Source organism: Equus caballus, chromosome 28, assembly GCF_041296265.1.
Source record: "Equus caballus isolate H_3958 breed thoroughbred chromosome 28, TB-T2T, whole genome shotgun sequence".
Taxonomy (NCBI): Eukaryota; Metazoa; Chordata; class Mammalia; order Perissodactyla; family Equidae; genus Equus; species Equus caballus.
This window is the reverse complement of record NC_091711.1, coordinates 36,148,971-36,172,191: the sequence shown is the minus strand read 5'-3', so window position 1 is coordinate 36,172,191 and position 23,221 is coordinate 36,148,971. Positions and strand designations below refer to the sequence as shown.

Below are 23,221 nucleotides of genomic sequence, written 5' to 3'. Positions count from 1 at the left end.
TAAGGTTCATCTCAGGCACAGTCTCTTCCAGGGACTCTTACCTGACAGCCTGCACCCCAAAGTTCTGCCTCCTGTGTGCTCACAGGACAATTTGCACGTATCTCTCTCTTTGCACTCCCTCCATTCATTCACCAGTTACTGAGCGCCCGTAATGGGCTGGGCCCTGCTCTTGGTGCTGGGGATGCAGCAGTAAGCCTAGGAGATAGATATCCCTGCCTTCCTTGGACTAGTGGGAGGAGACAGACAGCAAGCAAGATAATAAGTAAAGTTCATGGTATCATTGTAATAAGTGGTTAGAAGAAAAATAAAGCAGGGCAGGAGCTGGGGAGGGGTTTCTGTTTAAAACAGCATGGCCAGGAAAGGTACCACTGAGCAGGTCATGTGAGAGTAAGAACCTGAATGAAGTAGGGGGTGAGCTGGCCCCAGATCTGGACGAAGAACATTCCAGGTAGGTGAAACCACAAGTCCAAAGGCGCACGCGGGAGCATACCAAGTGTGTTGGAGGAACTGTAAGGAGGCCATACTGGGTGCAGAGGGAGCAAGGGAGAAAGCAGCAAGAGATGAGGTGAGAGAGGGGGAAGGGGATCGTTAGATCTTCAGGGCTCTGTAGGTGGGGTGGTTGTGAAGGCTGGCTGCTAGTCTGAGATGAGAAGTCTTTGGAGAGTTCTGAGCAAGCCTTGCATGATCTGACTTACATTTTAAGGAGATTACTCCAGTTTCTGTCTATTCATAAGAGACATGAAGGGGGCAAGGATGGAAGCAGGGAGACCACCTAAGAGGCAGTGACCCATATCAGCAATGATGGCAGTTGGCCTGGACAGATTGATGAAGATGCTGAGACACCATCAGGTTCTGGATGTACCTTGAAGGTAGAGACAGTGGTACGTGCTGACACATTGAATGTGGGCCATGAAGGGAGTCAGCCATGTCCCCAGGTTTTTACCCGGAGCAGCTAGAATTTTGGAAGAATGGAATTACCATTTACCAAGATGGGGAAGACCGTAAGAATAGGTTTGTAGTTGGACAGTCAGGAGCTCAGTTTCAGATCTGCTCTTACTATGTTGTATTAGAATTACCTGTTTCTATGTCTGTCTCTTCCTCCAGACTATGAGTTCCATGAGGGCAGGGACTTTGACTGATCTCTGTGTCCCCAGCACCAGGCACAGCACCTAACCCTCTCTAGGTTAATAAATATTGGATTGATGAAGGCATGAAAGGAGATGGGTGGCTGGACAAATGGATTCATGAGTAGATGCGGATGGATGAAAAAGAAAAGAATGGCTTGGGGACGTAGGGAAAGAAAAAGAAGATGATGTGAGCAAAGAACAAGTTGAGGATTCCCATGTCCTAGCTTGCTTTGGGCAAGTTTCTTTACCTCCGGGAGCCTTACTTCCCTCACCTGTATAATGGGCATGGTCCCGCTTCCCTCACAGTGTGGTGATGGGATCCGTTGAGATTGTGAATTTGAAAGCATCTTACAAAACTGTAGTGATACAGGGTAATACTGTTCTCTCACCTTGGCCAATCACTTCATCTCCTCTTGTTTCTCATCATGGTCTATGGAATAAACCAAACAGGGCATTCAAGAAGAGAAGATATGTACTCAGGTCCCTTCCTCCAGAACAGAGAGGAAGTCTTCATGTCACAGAGCACATGGCTGTGGTCAGGAAAGCAGCTCTCCCAGGCCGGGTTGGAAGCCCGAGCCCTACACCACTACACATAGCACCTGTCTCAGACTGAAACCCTTCTTTCCTATGAACCCCGCCTACTGTCCCCTGGCCCTCTGCCTTGATCTGCAAATGATAATACGAAAAATGAATTGAATTAGTAGTATGCAAGAATTTTCTTGGCCTCTCCAATTTAGGGAATTTTATTCCTGTATGTGTTTCTCTCTCTTTCTCAATATTTCGTTTTAAAAATTATTTCTAATTACAACAGTAATACATATACTCATTGTAAAAAATAAAGTTCTAACTACACGGAAGGCTATAACATAGAACTTGAAAGTCTCTCGTTATACCAACCTAGTATATTTGGCTTAATGTTGTTAAGTGATTTTTGCTTGTCTAATTTTCTTTTTTAAAAAGAAATATATATGCAGTGTGTGTGTGTGTGTGTGTGTGTGTGCGCGTGCACACACGTGTGCATAAAAGGGTATACCAAAATTTTACTGAGGTTTCTCTCGGGATAATGTGATGAAGAAGGGTTTTTACTTTCTTCTTTTGACTTATCTACTTTTCCTGGGTTTTGAAAAGTCAGCATGTATTACTTAGGAAATAGGATAATTGTTATTTTAAATGAAAGAGAATTTAAAATTCTATTGTTCTGGATAAACATTAATCATATGTTATACTATGCCTTTAACTCATGTAAATTTTTTTTCCTTGTTTTTTTTTCATTTAGTTTTAACCAAGATTGACAACTATACTCTGCTGGATTATTCCCTAATCAGTTCTCCAGAAATTACTGAGAATTACCTTGACCTGAATTTGAAGGTAACTTTATCATCATCAGAGCCCTCATCCTGGCTATCAACAGCCAGTTTTCAAGGAATAAATATTATGTGCAGAAGGAAGTATAACTACGTACTTTTCAAATAATTTAATTTGCTTTCAAGCAATTCCCTCATGTTTATGCTCTTTCAAAAGACTGTTGAACATTTTCTTGATTGGTAAATGATTGTTTGAATTGCACAACACATGTCTGCCTTCTTCAAGAAAAGTCTCATTGTGGCTTTGTCTCTGGGAGAAGGTTTGAGGCTAAGAGGCAGCCAGTAGAGAGGTCTGCATTTATTAGAACTAACACATCAGTAGATTGCACATATTGATACTTGCATTCCTAACTCTCAGGTTAGTTAATTTAACGGAGGGCCGGCAACCTCTGTCAGGGCAATTATCATATGAAAATGGAGTTTGCTAATTCTAGAAAAGTGATTAATTGTCCTTCTGTTCAGTTTTGCCCCAAAGTTAATATCATTGTTATTTTAAATGCTTATATTTCAATCACTCAGAGTCATTCAAATCAGTTAAACGTTACACAGGACAGCATTTTGTAATAACACCCAATAGCTAATAAGGGCAGCATTAGGAATGCCACAAAAATGCTTTAAACCTATAGAGCCCTGGGGCCTTCTGAGTCTTTCTATGGCTCCCAATGCTCAGCAGTCACAGATTTTGAAGGTCAAGAGTTTGACATCACGACATGGCACCTCAGGAACTGTTAGAGCTGTCCCCTCCTGCTATATGCACCCACCTTCCTTTCTCTGAGAAAAGGACTGATGAGGAACTTCTCACTGTGTTCCACCCCAGGGTGGACAGACATGCCCAGATATGCTCAAGACGTCATCAGAGCTTTGAAACAGAGTCACTAGTCAAGGAGTCAGAAGGCCTTGTTGTTTTCTCATCCCTCCTGAGTTTCTAGTATTTTCCTTGTTGTGACTTGAGCAGGTCCGGCTTCTGTAGCCTTGCACGTTTGGGTCTTCATCTGATGCACTGGTCTTTCTCTTTGTTCCCCACAGGGTGTATTCTACCCGTTGGAAAACCTCACCGACCCCCCGTTCTCGCCGGTCCCTATTGTGCTCCCAGAACGCAGTGACTCTATGCTCTACATCGGACTCTCCAAGTATTTCTTTAAATCTGCGTCCTTTGCTTACTTTACAGCTGGGGCTTTCAATGTCACTCTCTCCACAAAAGAGGTGAGGAGAATTAACGGATGATGACAACCAGCACAAATGTTTAGTCTTATTATAAGTATCCCATTACGGGATTTTTTTAATGTCATAGTTTCTATTCCTGGGCCTGTTTAGACCGTCACTCCTAGCAGGACAATGAATGAAGGAATCGTGAAATGAGTGTTGTTCTTAGCTGGGGAGTGGGGTTTCCAGTTCTGCTAATTTCAGTTTTTTATGATATTACCATTCTAGATTGATCTTAAATAATGCCAAGACCCCCTCCACTACTTATTACCTGTGACTTTGGGCAATTTCGATTTATTTAACTTTTCTGTGCCAAAGTTTCCTTATTTGGAAAAGGGGAATAAAAATTCCATACTCATAGGGTTGATTTGGGCATTAAAGAGGTTTAAATATATGTGAACATTCAGACCAATGCCTAGCCCAGAGTAAGTGCTCTGTAAGTGTTGCTTATTATCATTATTAGTATTATTCTGTGTTATGCCAACATCAAGATTTCTCCTGTTGGTAATTGCAACTGATGTATCTCCAGTGACCAGTGATATCACAGACAGTCATTGATTCTCTTTGCCATGCCCCTCACTTTTATAATGAGAACGCTTTCTCCAGCCAGTCAAGCAACAACTCTTATTGAGCATCCCCTATTAATCTTCATTCTATGGGTCTTAATTATACAAGTAGTTACAAATCTTGCATTCAAAATGCTAAGTGTGGCAGCACCAGCCACCATACAGTGCTGAGAATGAGATACTTCTGGCTTCAGACTTAAAAAATACTCATCTGTGAAGATAAATTCTTTGAGCATCCTATGTCTCAGTAATCTCTGAAAATGAAAGCAAGAACACAAGGCTTATTGTTAACCACTGTAGAATGTTTACACGTTGATCATACATATGTGGTATACACAATGTGCCCAAGGTTAAAAGGCACTTACTCAAAAACGAATGTAACTTCCTGTGTGACTCAGGACGAGTCACTTTACTTCTCTGGGCCTCAGATTTCCTATGGTTAGGCTATAAAGTGATCAGTCACCTTCAAGCACTAGACATTTTTTGGTGCAACAGCCTCATGATTCATAAAGGTTAAAGGGAACGCTAGGTTTTCCCTGAAAAGACAACCCAGGTAAAAACCTTACAGTGACGTCATGATCCTGATTTTCCAGATTTCCAGCCATTTGATTCCAAACTCTCAAGGCCTTGGCAGCATGCTGTCTCGGGTGAGTGCTCAGGGCTTGACCCCTTGGTTTGGATAGTATATTTGGTTTCATTGCAATTACTTCTGGTGGGTTCTTTATGTTCCTTTTTGTTCCAAACCTGAGTCCATCTTTCCATTCTGAAGAGCTTTTTTCTTTTCTTAAAATACCTGCGAATATTTACTGAACAAGTTACTATGTAAGGCATTGTACGTTTACAAAATAAATCAACTCTTCCTCCCACAAGGCTCCACTTCCCTTAAAATAATTAGCCCAAATGGGAAATGAAGGAATAGCGCCCATGTTTGTAACTCTGGCAAAGCAGCTGTGAGTATCACACCTTCCTAGCTCTGAGTGTCGGGCATGGCGTCCGGAAAGGCTCAGGTTCGCCCTTGAGAACAGAGAGAGGCTCCTGTGGCACCCTGGCTTTAGAGCCAGGATCGTGAGTCAGACAGACCTAGATTTGCATCCCAATTCTACAGCTTACTCACCTGGAGCCTTGAGAAAATTACTTCCCCTCTCTAAGACTCACTTTCTTCAGTTGTGAAACAGCGATTCTGACAGAACCTGCCTCACAGGGAGTTTGTGGAGATTAAATGAGATGATACAGAAAGCCCTGACGTGGTGCCTGGCACACAGGATGTGTTCAGTAAATGTCAGCTGTTATTATCATTTGTTTCTTGTGTGTTTTTGTTATTATGATCAAAGAGCTTCTTTTCTATCTAACTGCATGATGTAAGATTTAATCGCCATGGGCCACCCCAAGTTTGTGATCTCCCCTCGTCAACTCAACTCCCCGGTCTCCATTTCTTTCCCTGAACATGCGCAGTTGGCAGAGATCTACATCTTGTCACAGCCTCTCATGGTAAGGATCATGGCAACGGAGCCTCCTGTGATCAGTTTGCTGCCGGGTAACTTCACCCTGGACATCCCTGCCTCCATCATCATACTCACCCAGGCCGAGAACTCGACTGCGGAAACCATCGTTTCCATGGACTTTGTAAGTCTCTGGGGGCAGGCAGGCAGCCTGTGGATACCAATCCTGTTTCCGCAGCAGACCTCTGACCAGCAGTGGTCTGCTAAGTGTTTGGAGGGGTGGGATGTGATACGTCAATCAGAAGTGAGCAGAGGGTTGAGACTGGAGTGGGCGAGGGAGGGGAGGCCAGTGCTCATGCCCCATACCTTGTAAACTAGCTCCCCACCCTCCTCCACTGCCTGTGTGCCCTTCCCTCTGCTTCAGTTACGTTGAGAGCTCACTTTCTTCTGTCCTCAAAATCAGTCAAGGTGGAATTCAAGTTTATTCGAGCAGAGGAAGGCCAAACGCAACCCAATAGAAAGGGATTAATACAATGAACCTAAGTGAAATGTCTCACATACACGTACACGCACACACGGTACATAGAGAAGAGAGATTAGGAGAAAATAGAAAAATAATGTAAAGGAAATCCTTAAACCAAAAGTCTTTATAGTTAGTTTCCCCACCTGAAAGAACATTTTCAGAGCTATTTCTTTCCAATATCTCCAAGAATAAGAGAGAAAGTAGAGGAAATCATATTTGTGGCCAAAATGGACAGAGTCACTCCTCTGGGTAATGAATGTTTTTGTTGTCTGCAGGTTGCTAGTACCAGTGTTGGCCTGGTTATTTTGGGACAAAGACTCATCTGCTCATTGTCTCTGAACAGGTAAGGTTAAATAATTTGACTGTTGGAAACCTCAGTAATAAGTGAATCAACAGGCCATAGAGACAAAGTGAACATTAACAGAACGGGTGACGTTTCCACCAGATGGAGCATGAATCCCCTAAGCGCTTCTCCTCTAACATTCCAGATAATTTCAAGGTATGGACTTACCTACAAAATGCATTGCGAAGTTTTTCTTTTCTTCTTCCCATTGGATAATATTAAGATAAAATGGGCAGCAAAATAATTGTAAATATAATTCCGTAACATAAATGTACATTCTAATGGTACAGCAATGTAAATTAAAGTTCCTCCTCGACAAATTCAGAAAGCGTGCTACGGGGGAAAGGCATGAAACTGTGAGGTCAAGGGATGAAGTTTCAAATCCCTGCTTGCTGCTTCTGTAACCATGATCGAGCCTATCAACCTCTTTGAGCCTCAGTTTCCTTATCTGTGAAAGAGAGAAGTGAGACTGGATCATCTCTGAGCTACCTTCAGTCTCTGACACTGATCCCATCACTAGAATGTAGAGTTTAAGAAGACTGCGCCCCATGGCTTAGCTGGCTCACAAATGCAAGCCACGCAGCGTGAAAGGGCTAGAGCAGGTCATGTACATAGATCAATGGACCAGTCCTGCCATTCAGGACAACCGTCTGCAAAGCCCATTTTCCTCAGCCCTATAAAGCCAATAGTTGAAGCCATGAACCAAACGACCTGGGAGGGATAAACAGAAAGATCAGATGGCCCAGACTAAATCCACGAGAGGAAGAAGAAGCTGTAAAACAGACAAAGAAAGCAGAGTCCAAACAGAATAGGAAACCAACAGAGGGGAGAATCCATTCAATCACCTGAAGTCAACTAGATGGTTATGAAGACTATTGTAGAATCATGGAAGACGTTTTCCATAAAATAATATTAAATGGAACAAGCAGAACACAGAACTCCATAAACACAGCAGCCAGCTGTGTGAAATAGTTTTCCATTTGGACAAGGAAGTGAATCACAAGTGGATTAGACTATGAGATTTTGAGACTGGTTTTTTCCTTAAAGTTTTCTTTGTAATTGTATTGTTTTCCCAATAAAAGAATAATAGCAACAACGAAAAAAAGGTAGGATGGTTTCCCAGAGATAAAAGATTTCAAGAAGGCTTGACCAGGCTTTACCCAGCCTTCCAAGGCAGGCCTGATTTCTCCATTAGGCTTAAAAGACCGTGTGCCTAGCGCCTGCAATAGTCTAGGGCGCCATGAAAATGTTTTAATAAATTTTAAAATAAGAATTAATAAAAGAGGGGCCAGCCCGGTGGCGCAGTGGTTAAGTGCACATGTTCTGCTTCTTGCCAGTCTGGGTTTCGCCAGTTCGGATCCCGGGTGCAGACATGGCATGGCTTGGCAAAAGCCATGCTGTGGTAGGCGTCCCATGAATAAAGTGGAGGAAGATGGGCATGGATGTTAGCTCAGGGCCAGTCTTCCTCAGCAAAAAGAGGAGGATTGGCAGTAGTTAGCTCAGGGCTAATCTTCCTTGAAAAAAAAGAAGTAATAAAACAATACAATACAATCCAGACCAGATTATATTATAGCTTGTCTTTATACTTATCTTTACAACAACACAGTCTTCAAATATAATTTTTAATATTTTTTTATGGAGGAAAGGCTCCCAAAGGCAATAACGCCTCAGGCCCCCAGAAGCCATAATGTGGCCCTATTTCCAGAAGATCAAGGCTGATGAAACTCTGAACCTCCATGGGGGATCTTTAGGATGGCTGTTTTAATAGTTGAGAGGATGGAAGCCAGAGAGCAAGAGATGAGGAGGGAGAGGACAAAAGGTGAGGAGTTGGCAGTCTCTGAGCCAGGCCACCAGAGAGAGGAGAGAATTTGGAGTGCATTTTGCCTGAGCAGCAGGACTGAGTACAGGTGAGACCTCCATCTGTTTGAAGACTGAGAAGAAAGGGCTCTGGGAAGGGGGAGGCTGGAAATCTGGAGTGACGGGGGAAGCGGGGCAGGACTGCTAATTGAGGCAGCAAGCTCTTGAGAAGATAGAAACATTTGCCCTTGAGCGGGGGGCTGGTTAACTGGCCAGATCCGAAGAAAGGATTTAATAAGGATGGGACTTCGGGCTCGTGGCAGGCAGGGAGGGAAGACCTCGAGGAGCAGAGGCCAGGTTTGCTTCTCTGCTTAAATTGGGCGGAGCCTCATCTCCGATGCTCCTGCTAGTAGGAAACTGCACATTCAGTGGGCGTTATGTTTGTTTATGGGAGTCTTTGGAAAAACTGGTTGTAATCTGTTACATTCACATCATCCAAAGACATGTGTGACTCCATTCTCCGGCTTCCTACGGTCCACAAGCATGCTATGACCTTGTGGACACTAACCTGAAGGTAGGACTCCTGTCTTCCTGGAGTGTCCGCTGACCTCCCCAGAAATCTCCTTTAGATTCACTTGCTGGGGAGGCTTCCTGCGCCCTGAGGCTTGAGCAGGGTCTGAGCAGGACCAGGTACATAATTTGCAAGGCCCCGTGCAAAATGAAAATACAGACCTCTTGTTCAAAAATTGTGATAAATTTCAGGATGGAGACAGCATGGTATTAAACCAAGCACAGGGCCCTTCTGAGCACTGCCTGGGTTGCAGGCACGGAGTCTGAGGGTAGCTCCTGCAGGGAGGGCTGTAGCAAACCTCAGGCATTGAGCAGCAGACTGTGGGCAAGGCGGGTGGGCCCCAGCATCACTCAGGCCTCAGGCAGCCAAACCAAGAGGCAAGACTTTGCCAGGGAGCAGAGGCTGTGCTGGGAGAGCAGCAGTAGCCTTTGGCAGCAAGAGCAGTCGCCCTGCCTCCCACCCAGGCCACCCAGCCAGCCCGCCACTCCCGGGCTTGCAAGTCCTGCTTTTCAGGATGAGCTGGTTTGGGCTTAGGTGATGTCAGAGACACACAGCAGGAAAAGGTGGGCAGTGGGTGGGGATCAGTGAAACATCCCTGAGAAGAACCAGGGAACACAGGGTCTCCAAATACGGCTCCCCAGAACACCACGGCCTTTCCAACCCTCCCCTGCCTCAATGTGTCTCTTTCTGGAGCTGCGCAGGGCTGGCCACATAGACATGAGATGTAGAAAGCAGAGGCAGGTCCAGCGTGGTGAGTTTAGAGAGGTGGTGAGATCATGGGTTTTGGAGTCAGACTAGCTGGTTCAGATCCCAGCCCAGCTTCATTAGCTGTGAGGTCTCAGGAAAGTTACTTAACCTCTCTGGACCTCCTTTTTCTCCTCTATAAAATGAGGATAGAATAGAGCCTACTTCAGGGGGTTATTATGAGGAATACATGAATTAATACACGCAAAGCGCATGTTAAGCATTCAAGAAATGTTGACTATGGCGATTACTTAAAATTTGGGTATAATTAGGGGCACAGGCCCTGGAGTCAGGCAGATGTGAGTTTGAATTCTGCCTCAGTCATTTGCTAGCTGTGTAACCATGAGTAAGTTAATTAACCTCTCTACGTACTAGTTTCCTCATGAGCAAATAGAGCACCTCTCCACAGAGTGGTTGTATGGGTCGATGAGATATTGTGTGAAAATCACGGTGTCCAGCACAAAATCGGTGCTCAAGAAATGTTTGTTATTACTAGTAGCAGTATTGCATTCTCTTTCCCCGTTCTAAGATCAAAGTTTGACCAAAGAAAAGGGAGAAATTAGTCCCAAGAGACATGACAAGTCACGATGCTCTCAAAAGCTGTGGAGTTGGCCCTCAAAGTCATAAACCAGATTCTTCCTGCTCTATCTGCAATTGAGGCTCGTGTTCCAAGCACAGTTCTATTTGGAGGCAACCCCGATACAGGTTGGTCCACATAGTAGACTTTTTGAGATTATTTCAGAGGCCAGGTTAAACCATACTTTCCCCTTTTTTGGTCCTCGTCCAGAAGACTCAATTCCAACTTTTTTTTCTTAATCATATACAAAGCTCAAAGCAATCAAATGTATGTTATTGTTGAACCATTTAGAACATTGGAACCTTTTTTTTGACATTGCCACGATTGAGGCTTTGGATGCTCCGAAACTGCACCTTCTACTGCCATCAACACACACACACACACACACACACACACACGCACACCTACACACACGCCCTGCAACCCCTCACACACAATACCATCAGAGAATGCAAATATATCTGATTCCCAGCAGATCAAATCACCAGCGAGCTCCACTCCTCCCAGCTTGGGCAGATACACATTTCCCAGCATGAGCCGTCTGAAGAGAAACCCAGAAAGGAACACAGGTCCGGGAATGGGTTCAGCTTCTGTTGGAATGATGCTTGGACAGGTCAGCAGAGCTCGGGTGTGGCACCGGGCTGACCTCCATCTCCACCCTCCCTCTGAGCTGCTGGGGAGCCAGGGCAGAGGAATGCCCCTGCAGGGTGGTCCCCATCAGAGGAGGAAACCTCAAGTGACTTCTTCCCCTTCTCCCTGACTTGTTGGGGGAATTTCCAGACTGCAGGAGGCAATGCAGTTAAAACACTGGGGACCTCTTTCACATCAAGAGGGTCCTTTAGTACTGGAACAGGTTCAACACATTCTCCCCCTTAAAACCTTTCGTTAAATCCACAGCCAGGGGTTGTCAAGCTCTTCAACTACTGGTCCTACCTGTCAGGCCGGCCAACCTCACTTCCCATAGCTCCCTAAAATGAACATTCTGCTTTAGACCGGCTCACCCTCAAAGTGACCCCGATTCCAATAAACGCTCCCCCACCCATCTCCTTTATCTGCTCATTTATCCGTACGTCCATACAATGAGAGTTTATTGAGCACCCATTAACAGTGCTCTGCACTCTTCTTGATACAAAGAGTAGCAAGTTGGACTGGCCTGGTGGCGCAGCAGTTAAGTTCACACGCTGCACTTCGGCGGCCTCGGGTTCGCCAGTTCGGATCCCGGGTGCAGTCAGGGCACCACTTGGCAAGCCATGCTGTGGTAGGCATCCCACATATAAAGTAGAGGAAGATGGGCATGGATGTTAGCTCAGGGCCAGTCTTCCTCCACAAAAAGAGGAGAATTGGCAGCAGATGTTAGCTCAGGGCTAATCTTTCTAAAAAAAACAAACAAAAGTAGAGAGAAGAATAATGGTTTCTACCTTCCAGGTCCACAGCCTGGTGAGAGAAACACTCAGATTAACAGGCAGTTATAATATGGGTGCTAAGGGACATGGTACAGTGCTTGTTCATGGCAGTATAGAGAGGGCTTCTCTCAAAGAGCGACTTATTTTCCCTCCACATCACACACACACCCCCTCCAACCCACACTGACTTCTTCACCTTTTCGCACCTTCTCAGAATCCCTGCAGCAAGTCAAGTGGGGTGTAACCCACAGTGGAGCACCTGAATACACACCACTTGGCATTGTTCTCCAATGGCTTCCTGTACATGCAGCTTCTCTCCATCCCTCATAAATATAGAAATAAATTAAGTTCTTCACATTACTGAGCATAGAACGAGCACCTGGGAAACCTCTTGGCCTGCCAGTCTTTTCTCCATACTGCAGCCAGAGTGATCTGTACAGAACGCAGGCATCCTCTCCCTGCTTAGAAACCTTCCAGAGATTCATGCTCTTAGGATAAATACCAAAAGTCTAACAAGGCCTGAAAAACCCAGCCTGGTCAATCCCTGTCTGCCTGTCCAGGATCATCTTGCTGCACTGTCTCCCAGCTCTCTCTGGTCCCTCCACAGGGCCTTGGCAACCTCTGCTTGGACTCCTTCCCACTTCCTTCCCCCTTTTTAATCCTACTCATCCTTCATATGTCAGCTCAAGGACGTGTTTCCCTTTCTTGGAAAGCTTCCTGCACCCACCAAATTAGATCAGGTTCCTTTCTCATTTGCCTCAATGAACTTATTTCTTCCCATCAGAGCATCTGTCTCAATCTGTAATTAAACTTTCATCAGTGGCATTATTTGATTAATGTCTGCCTGCCCACTAGGCTATAAGCTACGTGAGAACAGTGACTGTGTCTGGCTTTGCTCACAATTGTCTCTCCAACCCCTGTCCCAGGGCTAACATATATTAGGTGTTCAATGAGTATCTGCTGGACGAATGAATGAATGAATGAACGCTAAGTGCCTACGTGTGCCATGCTCTGTGCTCAATCCTGGGAATACCAAGATAGTTAAGACTGAATCTCTATCCTCAAGGAATTCATAGTCAGAGGGCAACGAGGTAAACAATTATTATAGGGCATTGAGTGCAAGGATTGATTTTCAATGTCTTCCCTAGCCACAGGGTTGGAGGAGTGGCATTGTGAGTGCCCATGCTTTGGTCCACTTGACCTTCATGATGTCGTATTTGCTGTATCAACCCAGAGCACGAAGGGCCTTTTGCCCTGCTTAAGAATTTGCACGTCAGCATGATTTTCAACCAGGACAATAAATGTTCTCCAAAACTTTTAAAATAGGCTATACTCTTATGTGTCTGCAAGGGAGGGCTATTTGAGCTCACTTTCTCCCAACGTTTCTGTCGTTCTGTGATAAAACTTACTTCCTAGTAGCAGGACTTTAAATAGCAGGTTAGGGGCCTGGTTGAGGATAGAATATCAAAGACTGAACTCCGTCGCCATCTAGTGGTCCGAGTTGAGCTTGCGTGTTTTCAGAACCTGGGTGGGGAGGGCTTGCTCTGCTCCCCCCGTTTCTCTGCAGTCAGTGCGACAGGCGCATCCGTAAACTAACCTGGGGAGTGTGCCTAGAGAACTAAGAAAGAGACAGAGTAAGATGGCCTTAGGAGGAAAGGCTAGTCTGGTTCATGGGAAACCCCAGGCAAGCTTGCTCGTAGCAGGTGGTCCTGAGGTGGCCGATCATGGCTTGCGGTTATGATGAAAGGAAAGAAAGCTCACAGTGTGTTCCACTGTATGTAGGCCGAATTTCTAACCTGGTCTAGGCTGCCCATCGTAAGAGGTGGTGTGACCAGGAGATTGCATCCACCTCACATTTCCCCAGCAGTGCCTTCAAGAGTTTGTTCAACTGCTCAGCTCACTTCCTTTCAAGATGCCCTAAGGATTCTGGTCCTCACTTTCCACTGAGATCAGTTTGAGCCACAGTGCCACTGATAATGTCTCTGATCCTTGTCAGACTTCACGGTCCTTCCAGTTCTTACTCTTAGCTGTCACTTTGAAGCAATCTCAAAACCTAGTTCATACTAACATGATATTGGCTGATAAAAAGCAAATTTTCCTCTTCCAGGAATATCTGATCCTGAAATGTAATAACATAAAGATTCTTGGTGGGGCAGGCCCCGTGGCCAAGTGGTTAAGTTCGCACGCTCTGCTGCAGTGTCCCGGGGCTTCACCAGTTCGAATCCTGAGCGCCGACATAGCACCGCTCATCAAGCCATGCTGAGGTGGCATCCCACATGCCACAACTAGAAGGACCCATAACTAAGAACATACAACTATGTACTGGGGGGCTTTGGGGAGAAAAAGGAAAAAAAATTAAAATCTAAAAAATAATAAAAATCTAAAAAAAAAAAGATTCTTAGAAGAGGTAAGATCTGAGTTAAATATTAAGCAGTTAAAAGGAGTTAAGCAGTCAAAAAGAAAGGAGAAGGGCAATTTCAGAAAGAGGGAAGAGCACGAATGAAAAGGCACGAAGGCTGAAAGTATGATGGATTGTGCAAGGAAATTCCTCACAGTTGTTTTAAGATCTTTACGGGAGGCTCCATATCTTTTCGGAGACTGCAGCCCAAAATATGTTGCATATATTCAAATTCATTCCAGCTTAAATATAATTTAAATCTAACTATGAGTGGAGCTGAGTTAAAGTGACTAGTGGCCATAATGTTACTTGTTGTGGGCATTTATTAATTTTAATTTTTGGGGATTTTTTTGGTATGTGTTTTGAAGCCCATGCATTTGTTTAAGCTCAGTGTATAGTGCCTGATGAACAAAACAGCATAGCACTAAACAGTTCAGGGTTACTGAGTATAAAATTCAAGGCAGAGAATGAAAAGAGATGACAGCAGAGAGGCAACTGGGAGCCAGGATACAGAGAGTCTCGTGTGCTATATAAGTGACTTGGACTTCATCACAAGCCGTTAAAGAATTTCGAACAGGAGAATGTGCTCCTCAGACAGGCCTGTAACGTAGCTCCCGCCAGGGATGGTGTGGAAGATGGATTGGAGAGGATCGAGACTGGAGACTGGGAGATCCATTAGAAGGATGATGCAGAAATGAGGCTCCAGACCTGGACAAAAATGATCCATAAAAAGTTAAGGGGCTGCAAGATGAGGCAACATCCTGTAATGCAAGGGAGCTTTGGGATGGGCGTCAACAGATCAGCGTTCCGGTCCAAATCTGCTGTCAATATGTCCCCTCTTTGACCTCAGTTTCTCCATCTGTAAAATGAAGGGGTCTTCCCTGTCGATTGCTATTGCTTCCTATTACTGTTACTATTGCATTGAAAACCAAGTGTGTATGTTGGGAGGACTACCTATGGGTCAGCCCTTGGCGAACTGAGAAAGAGGCAGTGTTGGCCTTCAGCTTTCTCATGAAAATCCCCACAAAATATCAAGCATCCAGATAGGCTGTCACCCACCCTTACCGAATGGGCAGGGGCCCTCCCTGTACTGGGACCAAGTGTTCGATTGGTATTTGACACAGAATATCAAGGACATTACATGCTGGCCCAGCTGTTAGCCTTTCTTCTAGGGATAATAATGGCTCACTCTTACAGAGTGATAAGGATGTGCTAGGAACAATTCTAAGCATTGCATGTGCATTATTTCATTCAATCTCCACTATAGTCCTGTAAGGTAGGTATTATTCTTATTCATATTTTATAGATGAGAAAACTAAGATCCAGAGGGATTGAGTAAGTCTACACAGCTAGTAAGAGGCAGAAATGGGATTCGAACTCAGGCATTTGGCTGAGTCCCTACTTTTTAACAATTACACTGCCCTGCCTCTCATGGCAGATAGCTAACGTTTCTCTTATATGTTATGATTGAGCAGCTTAAAAAAGTGACACAGGTATTACAGATATGACAGCCTTCTGAGAGGTGTAGCCTAGACTGAGCATAGAATTTAGAGTCAAGTGGAGATTTGTCTTCTGGATCTGTCAGTTGCTGACTCAGTGACTTAGGTAATTTATTTCCCCTCTCGGATCATCAGTTTCCTTGTCTGCAAAAAGGGTGATAATAATCACATCTATCATGGGCTCAATGTGAAGATTAAATTTTAGAATATTTAGGTGCCGTAGTGGTTAAGTTTGCACACTCCACTTTGGCAGCCCGGGGTTCGCAGGTTCAGATCCTGGGTATGGACTTACACACCACTTATGAAGCCATGCTGTGGCAGGTGCCCCACATATAAAGTAGAGGAAGATGGGCACAGATGTTAGCTCAGGGCCAGTCTTCCTCAGCAAAAAGAGGAGGATTGGTGGTGGATGTTAGCTCAGGGCTAATCTTTCTCAACAACAACAACAAAAAGAAGGTTTATAAAGCTCCTAGAACATTGCATGTCATACAGTGTCATCACATTATTACCATCATCATTGTTATTGTCATATTTATTAATAAGGGACTAGCCTGGCTTAGGGAAGTTACAAGGTTGAGTTCGGAGCGAGACTTGAAAAGTGTTTCTCCCATGCAAGTACTAACCAGGTCCAACCCTGCGTAGTCAGAGATCAGACAAGATTGGGTGCATGCAGGGTGGTGTGGCTGTAAACCAAAAAGTGTTCCTTAAGGTTGTTCTGCATTCCAAGTCGCCAACCGTCAGTCCCATCTAGGAAATGCACGTGGGGAACCCATCCCCATTACAGATCCAGGCCTTCTGCCACCCTGCTCTGCTTCTTAAGCGGCAAATACAGAGGTCAGGATGTAATGTGGACCGGCCTGGTGCCGCAGTGGTGATGTGCACACATTCCGTCTCGGCGGCCTGGGGTTCGCCGCTTTGCATCCTGGGTGTGGAGATGGCACCGCTTGGCAGGCCGTGCTGTGGTAGGCGTCCCACATATAAAGTAGAGGAAGATGGGCACAGATGTTAGCTCAGGGCCAGTCTTCCTCCGCAAAAAGAGGAGGATTGGCAGCAGATGTTAGCTCAGGGCACATCTTCCTCAAAAAAAAAAGGAAAGATGTAATAGAATATTATATCCTTACCAAGTTGTGTGTATTTGTTTTTTAAAATAGAGTTTATTGAGCTAAAAAAAAAAAAAATCCCCTTTCCTTTTTGTTTTTCTTTTTTTCCTACTGAGAGGGCTGTGTTTAAATCTTCCCTCCTTTAACCTCTTCCTGTTGGTTTTTGTTGTTTTGTTTTCAGATTCCGCCTGTCCCTGCCGGAGTCCAGCCGCGGCAGTATTGAGGTAGGAAGCAGAGCTCTCGGAGTTCCCTGTCCAGGAAGAAAGAATGAGCAACCTCCTGTCTGGTAGCCGGGTGACTGTTTTCTGTGTCTCTAGTGACTCAGTTTCCCCCACAAGTCTAGGTTTTAACTTTAAAATTCTTTCTGTAGCTGCTCGTCCACCACATCCACTAACTATCAAACAAGAGAGGAACTCTCCAGTTCGCTTTTATCTATTCAGAAAGACTTTAAGAACTCGGAAGACTGTGAAGACATTGTGTAATGTTGGAAGAACAGACATTTTGGGGAGATTTGTTTTTCAGGATAAAATAATGCTCTAGAGTGAATTTAAGATGCAGACTCCCGAAGGACGAAGCTATAGGTCAATTACAAGGCCGTGATTAAGTTTGCTCTTCGAAGGCGTTCTACCCATCTCCTAAAATTAGGTCAAGCCTGGTGGTGTAGATACCTTTTGGGGGGCCCAGCCTGGTGACCTCCTGATTGGAAGAGGACATCCCAACATGTGACTTGGGAATCTCTTCCCCCCAAGTTAGGGAAAATCAGCCAAATCAGTAAGTGGTGTCCCCGGCCTCATGGCACTTATGTTCTAGAGCAGTGGTTCTCGACTAGGGGCGATCTTGCCCCCCAAGGACATTGGGCAATGTCTGAAGACATCTTTGTCTGCCACATCCTGGGGAGTGGGGGGGATGCTATAGGCATTTGGTGGGCAGAGGCCAAGGATGCTGCTAAACCTCCCCCAGTGCACAAGACCGCCCCCACAACACAGAATAATCCATCCCCAAATGTCAGTAGTGCCACTGCCGGGAAGCCTATTCTAGAGTGTGTGTGAGTGGGTGTCTGTGTGTGTGACAGGGTGGGGGTGGCAGACAGCAAATCTATATTGTATGTGCTTAAAAACACTGTAGAGAAAAATAAATCAGAGCAAGACAATAGGCAGTGCAAGTGGGTATGGAGCTGGGGATTACAGCCTTGGGGACGCGGGGAGGATGAGCCGGGAGTACCTGTGAAATTCACTTAGCACGTTGACTCCAGGTAGGCGTTAAATAAATGATGGCCATCGTTTCTATAAAAATTAATTTCACTTATTGCCACGTCTATGTCAAGGGGCAGTATGACATAATGATTACGTACACAAACTCTGAGGCCAAACTGTGAGAATGAACTCCCTCTTACTGGCTGTGTGGCCTTGGGCAAGTCACTTAACCTCCCAGAAAGTAGTGCCTGAGACATGATGAGTTCTGGATTCGACTGTTACCATGTTCAACAGAAACAGCTACTAAGAGAGGAATAGATCTGGGGAAAGAGCCACGAAGCCAGAGAATTTAGCCAGGAGACCAGACAAAATGTTTGTTTATTTGTACAGAGGCATCCTGATTTCTAGGTCGGGAAGATTAGGAGCCAGTAGCATAGTGTCAACAAGCTGAAAAATAAGTCATATCTTTCATGCCAGATATTGAAGTCTAAAATATCAGTATTGTCTCATGCACTGTTAGCCACCCCCCCAACCCCCAGGGCATAGCCATTTGGTAGATGACAGACTAAAGTCAATCAGAATGCTCATCTGACTTTCTCATAAATAGTATTTCCTGAGCCCAGACAGGAGGCTAAACGACTCCAAGTCTTCCAGAAAGACCTAGATAAACTGCTTAGTATTAACAAGAGAGTGTCTTAACCATGGAATTTCTGAAAAAATGACATTGGTCCATACCAGGGATTTTGCATAATATTAACTTCTTTAATCCTGACAACAACCCTATGAGATTAGTATAATTACTTTCATTTCACAGTTGAGGAAATTGAGGCACAGAAAGGTTAAGTAACTTTCCCAACTTCACACAGTAAAGTGGTCAAAAAAAAAAAAACACAAAAGGTAAACCTAGGAAGTGTGCCTTCAGAGCCACCATTGCTAAGCTGCAAAGAGGTTCTTATTGTTGCTAAGCATATAGGATGCTCAAAAAATATTCTTTGAATGAATTGATGTTCATCATAGTCCATTTATTTTTAATACCTGAATCTTCTCAGGAACCAACACTTTGCTAAGATTATACAACCACCATAGTTTATTAAAGATAAATTGGATAGCTGGTGACACCATTAACTTCAGAGTATAATATAATGCAAGGGAACTCCTGTGGCCAGGGTTCCCAATAAATTAAGGGAAAACTACTAATTGAGAAATCCATTCACTGTTCTAGATTGTCTTACTTGGTAGATATCTAAGCTGCCATGTTTGCTGCCACCATGGGATCGCTATGCATTTGTTGTCACCATGATCCAGCATAGAGGGGAGCCAAGATGTCCATCCTCAAGGAGGGAAAAAAGTTGGGGAACTCTGTAATATGGTTTCCCACAAAAAAGCTTTCGGTGTCTGGAAAGCTAGACCATCTCTATGGGGAGATGCTGGTTATTGCTCTCCATCCCCATAAGGTTTGGGAAAGTGCTGATTTGGCAACTGATCCGGTTCCCCCTTTCATTTTAGGTCTTGAGGTTCGAGAATATTCTGTCTTCCATCATCCACTTCGGAGTCCTCCCACTGGCCAACGGTAAGGGGTTCTTGGGAAAGAGTGTGACTCTGACATTGGCTAAATGCTGGGGATTATTTGGGACTTTCCTCCCTGAAGCTTGTACTTCTAGAGAGTTGTTATGAATCCAGGCCAACGCCAGAATGTGCAAAGTTTGTACCATCCACGATATGGTTGTGAAGTTAGTCATTCCAGGTCCAAGCCATGTTAGCAACCCTACTTACAGGCTCAACAGGAACAGCTACATCTGGCTGAGTTATGGAGATTGAAACCACTCTCCTTAGGCAGTAAAGTGTCTCCTTCAGGTCAGCCAGAAATGAGATTATTCTCCCTAGGGGCTATCTCTGTGGTTCTTGTGCAAGTTCCATCTGGAGAGACACAGCTTTTTTGTTTTGGGGGTTTTTTTTTTTGAGGAAGATCAGCCCTGAGCTAAGATCTGCTGCCAATCCTCCTCTTTTTGCTGAGGAAGACTGGCCCTGAGCTAACATCTGAGCCCACTTTCCTCCACTTTATATGTGGGACGCCTACCACAACATGGCTTGATGAGCGGTGCCATGTCCACACCTGGGATCCGAACCGGCGAACCCCGGGCCACCAAAGTGGAAAGTGCGAACTTAACTGCTGTGCCACCAGGCCGGCCCAAGACACAGTTTTAATGAATGACAATGCTAACCCTCTCCCTGCACTGTCCTTGTTCACAAACTGTAGCATCTTGCATTTGGCTGGGTTAAAATACATTCTGTATTAGAGACCAGAGTGTTCTCAGGACCCACTAATTGAGGTATTTTCAAAATATAACTTGGACAAGTTGCCAGCATTTTTCTGCCATCCAAATGCACATGGCTGCAGGTGTATGTTTGTTAAGCTTGGACTAATTAGCCATTCTTCCAGGAAAATGCCAGAGGCGTACCAGAGAGAATGACAACACAGAACCAGCAAGAATGAAAAGAGAGATTATCAAAAAGCTGCATGTTAGTCCCTTACTAAAAAGTTTGCCAAAACTTCTGTGCCCATGCCCAATTAATTTACATCTTGTTCTATATTTTAGCAAAATTGCAGCAAGGATTTCCTCTGCCCCACCCACACAAAATCTCATTCGTCAACTCTGATGTCGAAGTGCTTGAGGTAAGAATGCGCATATTCTCTTAACTGCCCCATTTCTTTTCATTGTAGGATAAGTCTCTTCCTATTTTGCTTACTTTTTGTGTTATTTTGTTCTGCTTTGTTTTTTTCCCAGCCCCTGGGATTTTATCAATAAAATGTTTAGCTCTTAAAGCTTGCAATTAACAATGAAAAGCATTTAAACTTGAGTTTAAAAATCAGAGCAAGTCTAATTTCCCTTCACAGCCAAATTTATTCACACCACAGTACAAGAAGATGCACTCCAGCATGTTTTCTTTTATTGCACAAGACCACCTATAAGGCGGGGATTATTAGTCCCATTTCATAGGTGAGGAAAGTAGGACTCAGCGAGGGGAAGAGGTTTATGTAGCTGGAAAAGTGTATGGCTAAGGTCAGACTGGCTTTTCTGATTCTCTCTGTCGGTAAACCTTAGCCTGAACCAAAGACCTTGCTCTGTTCAGGCATCTGTTGTGAGCTGTTTCCTGGTTAGTTATTATTAACAAACTTCAGAACACCTGTTCTCTTCCGTTTTGTCGTTTTTTTGTTTGGGGAGGTGGAAATAAGATTCTGATGGAATTCTCCAATCCTATACACCACCCTGCATTCCCTCTTCCCTCCCCACCTCCCCTGCTATAATTGCTTAAATCACCTAGAGGTGACAGGAATCCAGAATGGCCTGTTCCTAAGTCAGAGGCACTCACAAAGGGGGACAGAGGTAGGGGAGGGTGTGACACAGTAGGACCTGGTACAGAAGCCATCTCTCCCTCACCCCTCAGGCAAACGTAGACATCCTCTGGCTGCAGGTGCCCGAAATCTGACATTATCTTCATCGTTGCATCCTTTGCAGGATTTACTTTTGATTTCCACCAACCTGAAGTATGAAACGTCCTTAAAGCAGCCGCCAAGTTTCCCTGGTTGGGCAGATCTGAATCTGATAAGCAGACAGTTGAGTGGGAAGCCAGCCCCTTGATCGCCTGTTTGGAGTCCATTCCAGGAAGTAAATGGCCCTTAATCCCACAGCTACTGTAAACCCAGACGGAGAAGACAGTACATGCTGGAATTGTAAAGCCCTTGTGAATCGCTTAGACTGAAAGTTTTCTTTCTCAAGCCCTCAGGGACGTACAGTAAGGCAGCTGGGTTAAAGAACTGAATGGGGGGGGGGGGGGGGCGTGTCTCCATGTGTTTGGAGGGCTGGATGTTTGAATGTGTGTGCATGTCTGAATGCACATTGTGTGTTCCTGTGTTTATAAGGTTCTGGGGCAGAGAGTGAGGCATGCACTTCTGACGAGGTGCGTGGGGAACTCTTCGTACAGATTTGCATCAGTTGTCATCTGTGGGGATCCCTCTTGCCTTCTCAGCTCTCTAGGGCCCCCCTTCCCTACATGTTGGATTTTATGTTTTCTATTTACTGTAACCGTCCCCTGTATTTAATTAAAATTGTTTTCTATCGATGTCAATGTTGTCTTTTTATTTGAGAAATTTCCTGCCCTGGATTTTCTTTTTGTTTTTTTTTAGTAAAATAAGACAGAGATGAGAGAATTTAGTGTCTTTAGCACTGATGAAAACTGAAGTTGTACAGATTTGAAGGCTTGATTTAAAAAGGGAATACCTTGCCTCTTAGATCTTTCCAGCAAGAAACAGAGTAATCACAGGAGGCTCTGGAAGTTGTATCATTTTTATAAGTTTTAGGATGTTTTCCCTCCCAGCTTAAATGAAATGGCAGTGCAGAATACTAAACCTAGATAATTCATAGCTGATGATATTAATGTTGTTAGGGGACTTAATCAATGGGGTAAAATTGGAGCAGAAGAGGAGGAAAGGGAAACCCATATGAATAATGTAAGAAATGAATAGAACGCGCTAACTTTGCAGCACTGACAATCCAGTGAGGGAAAGGAAGAGAGCTGTCGGCTGGAGTGCTGACTGTACGCCAAGCCCTGTGCTAGTTACTTCACAAGTGTCATTTCATTTAATCTTTACAGCCACTCTCCGAAGAATAATGATCTCATTTACAGATGAGGAAACAAAGGCTAAGAGAGACTAGTCACACAAAGCTGGTAAAGAACAGAGGTAGAAACTGAACCTTAAGTCTTTCTGATTCCAAAGTCGCTGTTCTTTACAAGAAGTCGGACGAGAACCTGAAATCTCTTAAAGCCCACTTATTACTCTGAACAGGAGACACTGTGTACAAAAGTATGATCACAGAGTACTCGTCATCAAGAAGTCTGGACCGGGAAGCCCTTGCTATCCACAGGGACTGCCATCTCCTCATTTCGGGGCGGCACATCTGGGCCATAATAGATGCCCTCATCCGTGTTTGTTGGAATAAATGATCAACTGTCACGTTTCGTTCTTTGGAATGCTCCTTTCTGACAGAAAAGTTATTTAGTGTGTGTCCCCAAATTCATGCTGAAACACTAGGAATTTTCAGTTGTGTTTACTTAAGCATCTTTCTCTTTCTCAGCTACAGACACCTTTGTCCCCTCACTGCCGAAACTCCAAATAGATGTATTCGTTAGCGCATTCGGATCTGATCCAGATCCAGTGCGTTTTTCAGTGCTGAAAAGCACTTCCGAAACGAAGAATAACTAGATCATACAAAAAAACTACTGGATTTAGCTCAGCTTTTAGCCCAGGAAAGAACAACTAGCAAGTACCCAAAAACTTGCGAGAAAAGCGATCGTTGCGGCGAGTTTCGGGCCT

The 23,221-nt window shown here is 44.6% G+C and overlaps 1 protein-coding gene across 13 annotated transcripts in view; it reads left to right on the top strand.

Moving 5' to 3' along the window:
* BPIFC (BPI fold containing family C) overlaps nucleotides 1-21,969 on the top strand; it is a 53,155-nt gene extending 31,186 nt beyond the window's left edge. For all 13 annotated transcript variants that reach the window (XM_070254125.1, XM_070254123.1, XM_070254121.1 and 10 more), the window contains 9 exons: nucleotides 2,404-2,495; nucleotides 3,518-3,694; nucleotides 4,854-4,907; nucleotides 5,713-5,883; nucleotides 6,498-6,565; nucleotides 16,836-16,878; nucleotides 19,354-19,417; nucleotides 20,445-20,521; nucleotides 21,366-21,969. In XM_070254125.1, coding sequence (XP_070110226.1) covers nucleotides 2,404-2,495; nucleotides 3,518-3,694; nucleotides 4,854-4,907; nucleotides 5,713-5,883; nucleotides 6,498-6,565; nucleotides 16,836-16,878; nucleotides 19,354-19,417; nucleotides 20,445-20,521; nucleotides 21,366-21,488 — 869 coding nt within the window. In that variant the 3' untranslated portion in view covers nucleotides 21,489-21,969. The remainder of the gene's footprint in view (nucleotides 1-2,403; nucleotides 2,496-3,517; nucleotides 3,695-4,853; nucleotides 4,908-5,712; nucleotides 5,884-6,497; nucleotides 6,566-16,835; nucleotides 16,879-19,353; nucleotides 19,418-20,444; nucleotides 20,522-21,365) is intronic.
* Nucleotides 21,970-23,221: the final 1,252 nt, after the last annotated feature.